Source organism: Asparagus officinalis, chromosome 9, assembly GCF_001876935.1.
Source record: "Asparagus officinalis chromosome 9, Aspof.V1, whole genome shotgun sequence".
NCBI classification, from domain to species: Eukaryota; Viridiplantae; Streptophyta; class Magnoliopsida; order Asparagales; family Asparagaceae; genus Asparagus; species Asparagus officinalis.
The window spans coordinates 1,655,959-1,657,639 of record NC_033802.1 but is presented as its reverse complement, the minus strand read 5'-3'; the positions used below and the strand labels follow the sequence as shown (position 1 = coordinate 1,657,639).

Genomic DNA, 1,681 nt, shown 5'->3' with positions numbered 1-1,681 from the left:
CCCGTCCTCCTCAGCCTCTTCGTCTTCCTCCTCGCCGCCGCCGCCACCTTCTCGAGGTTCATTCCTGAGATAAAAGCAAGGTATGACTACGGCGTCACCATCTTCATCCTCACCTTCAGTTTGGTCGCGGTGTCGAGTTATCGGGTGGAGGAGCTTGTGACTTTGGCTCAGCAGAGGCTGTCGACGGTGGCGATCGGAGTTGGGATTTGTTTGGTCACGACCGTGTTGGTGTTTCCGGTGTGGGCCGGAGAGGATCTTCACATGCTTATTTCCGGAAATATAGAGAAGCTTGCTCAATTCTTAGAAGGTATATAGTAGCTAACTTACCAGAGCATTACGTTCAATATCTTGTATACAGATTTATCATCTCATCTAGCAAAATGAGCCGCCAACTCATAATTAAAAATGTTCTTTAGCAACTTGTATTCATTTTTTTTATTACATACGATTCCAGCTATATTTAGTATAACAAAGTTAGCTAGTTTAATTGATTCACTAAATTAAGTAGATTCTAAAAGATTCCTCGGGCCATTATGTAATTGGACTCGGATTTTATTGACCATAAAGAATGCAAATCATTAAAATGGCCGGCCTTCTCGTAGCTGGCCAGATCTATGTAGTGTATTTTCATGATAACTAAAGAGAAAGTATATATATTTATTGATTTTCGAACATTAAAATTGTGCTTCTAGCTAGCTAGAGAGGGTGAAAATAGTAACTTTTGACATGGGGAAATATTTAACAGCAAACATGTTGTTTTATTTACAGGATTGGGATCTGAGTACTTTGAGGAGAAGGAATGCGAAAATTTGGAGGGCAAATCTTTTCTCCGAGTTTACAAGAGTGTGCTCAACTCAAAAACCTCAGAGGAATCTTTGGTAAGTAAATCCAAACAAACAAACGCATGCAACATGCACTTGTAAACTTTTTCCTTAATTTTTAGCGAATATATATAATCTCAAAGATATTGCACATACATACCGAAATTTCGTGCATGTGCAAATAAACTTTAAATAATTAATTAATGTTATAAGTTTGCGTATTCTGCAGGCAAATTTTGCAAGATGGGAGCCTGGTCATGGAAATTTCAGCTTTCGGTATCCATGGAGACAATATTTGAAAATTGGAGGTCTAAGTCGTCAATGTGCGTATTCCCTTGAAGTTCTCACTAACTACCTAATAACTGTTGATAGAGCTCCAAACTCAGAGTTCCACAAAAATATCCGACCCATTTGCTCCGAAATGAGCTCCGAATCCGCTAAGGCCTTAACGGACCTCGCATGCTCAATGCGGGACATGACGTCACCCTCAGCCGCCACCCTGCACTTGGCCAATGCGTTGGCGGCGCCGGAATAGCTGAGACGCGTGCCGGAGGGCGGGGCCGTCTTTGACGTCATCCGGTCGGCGATCACTGCCTCTCTCTTAGCACAAGTAGTAAAATGTATTCATCAGATAGCGGGTTCGGTTGATGAGCTCGCCCGGATTGCCCGATTCAAAAAAACCGAACTCGAATCTGAACCCGAACCCGAATCTGAGCCCGAACCCGAAATCAAAGTTAAATTGGAGGGTTCTTCACATGTAGTGATTGATGTGAAGCAGTGAATGCAGAGAGCTTACTGTGGTGACTTTCACTGTAACAAGGGATAAAATTATACAAAATAAATAAATTGAACAATGTTGG

The 1,681-nt window shown here is 41.9% G+C and overlaps 1 protein-coding gene across 1 annotated transcript in view; it reads left to right on the top strand.

The window, feature by feature from the left end:
• LOC109824302 (aluminum-activated malate transporter 1) overlaps positions 1-1,660 on the top strand; it is a 2,616-nt gene extending 956 nt beyond the window's left edge. Inside the window, 3 exon segments of the mRNA XM_020390867.1 lie at positions 1-307; positions 769-878; positions 1,051-1,660. The exon segment at positions 1-307 is cut by the window's left edge and continues 23 nt beyond it. Coding sequence (XP_020246456.1) covers positions 1-307; positions 769-878; positions 1,051-1,602 — 969 coding nt within the window. The 3' untranslated portion in view covers positions 1,603-1,660.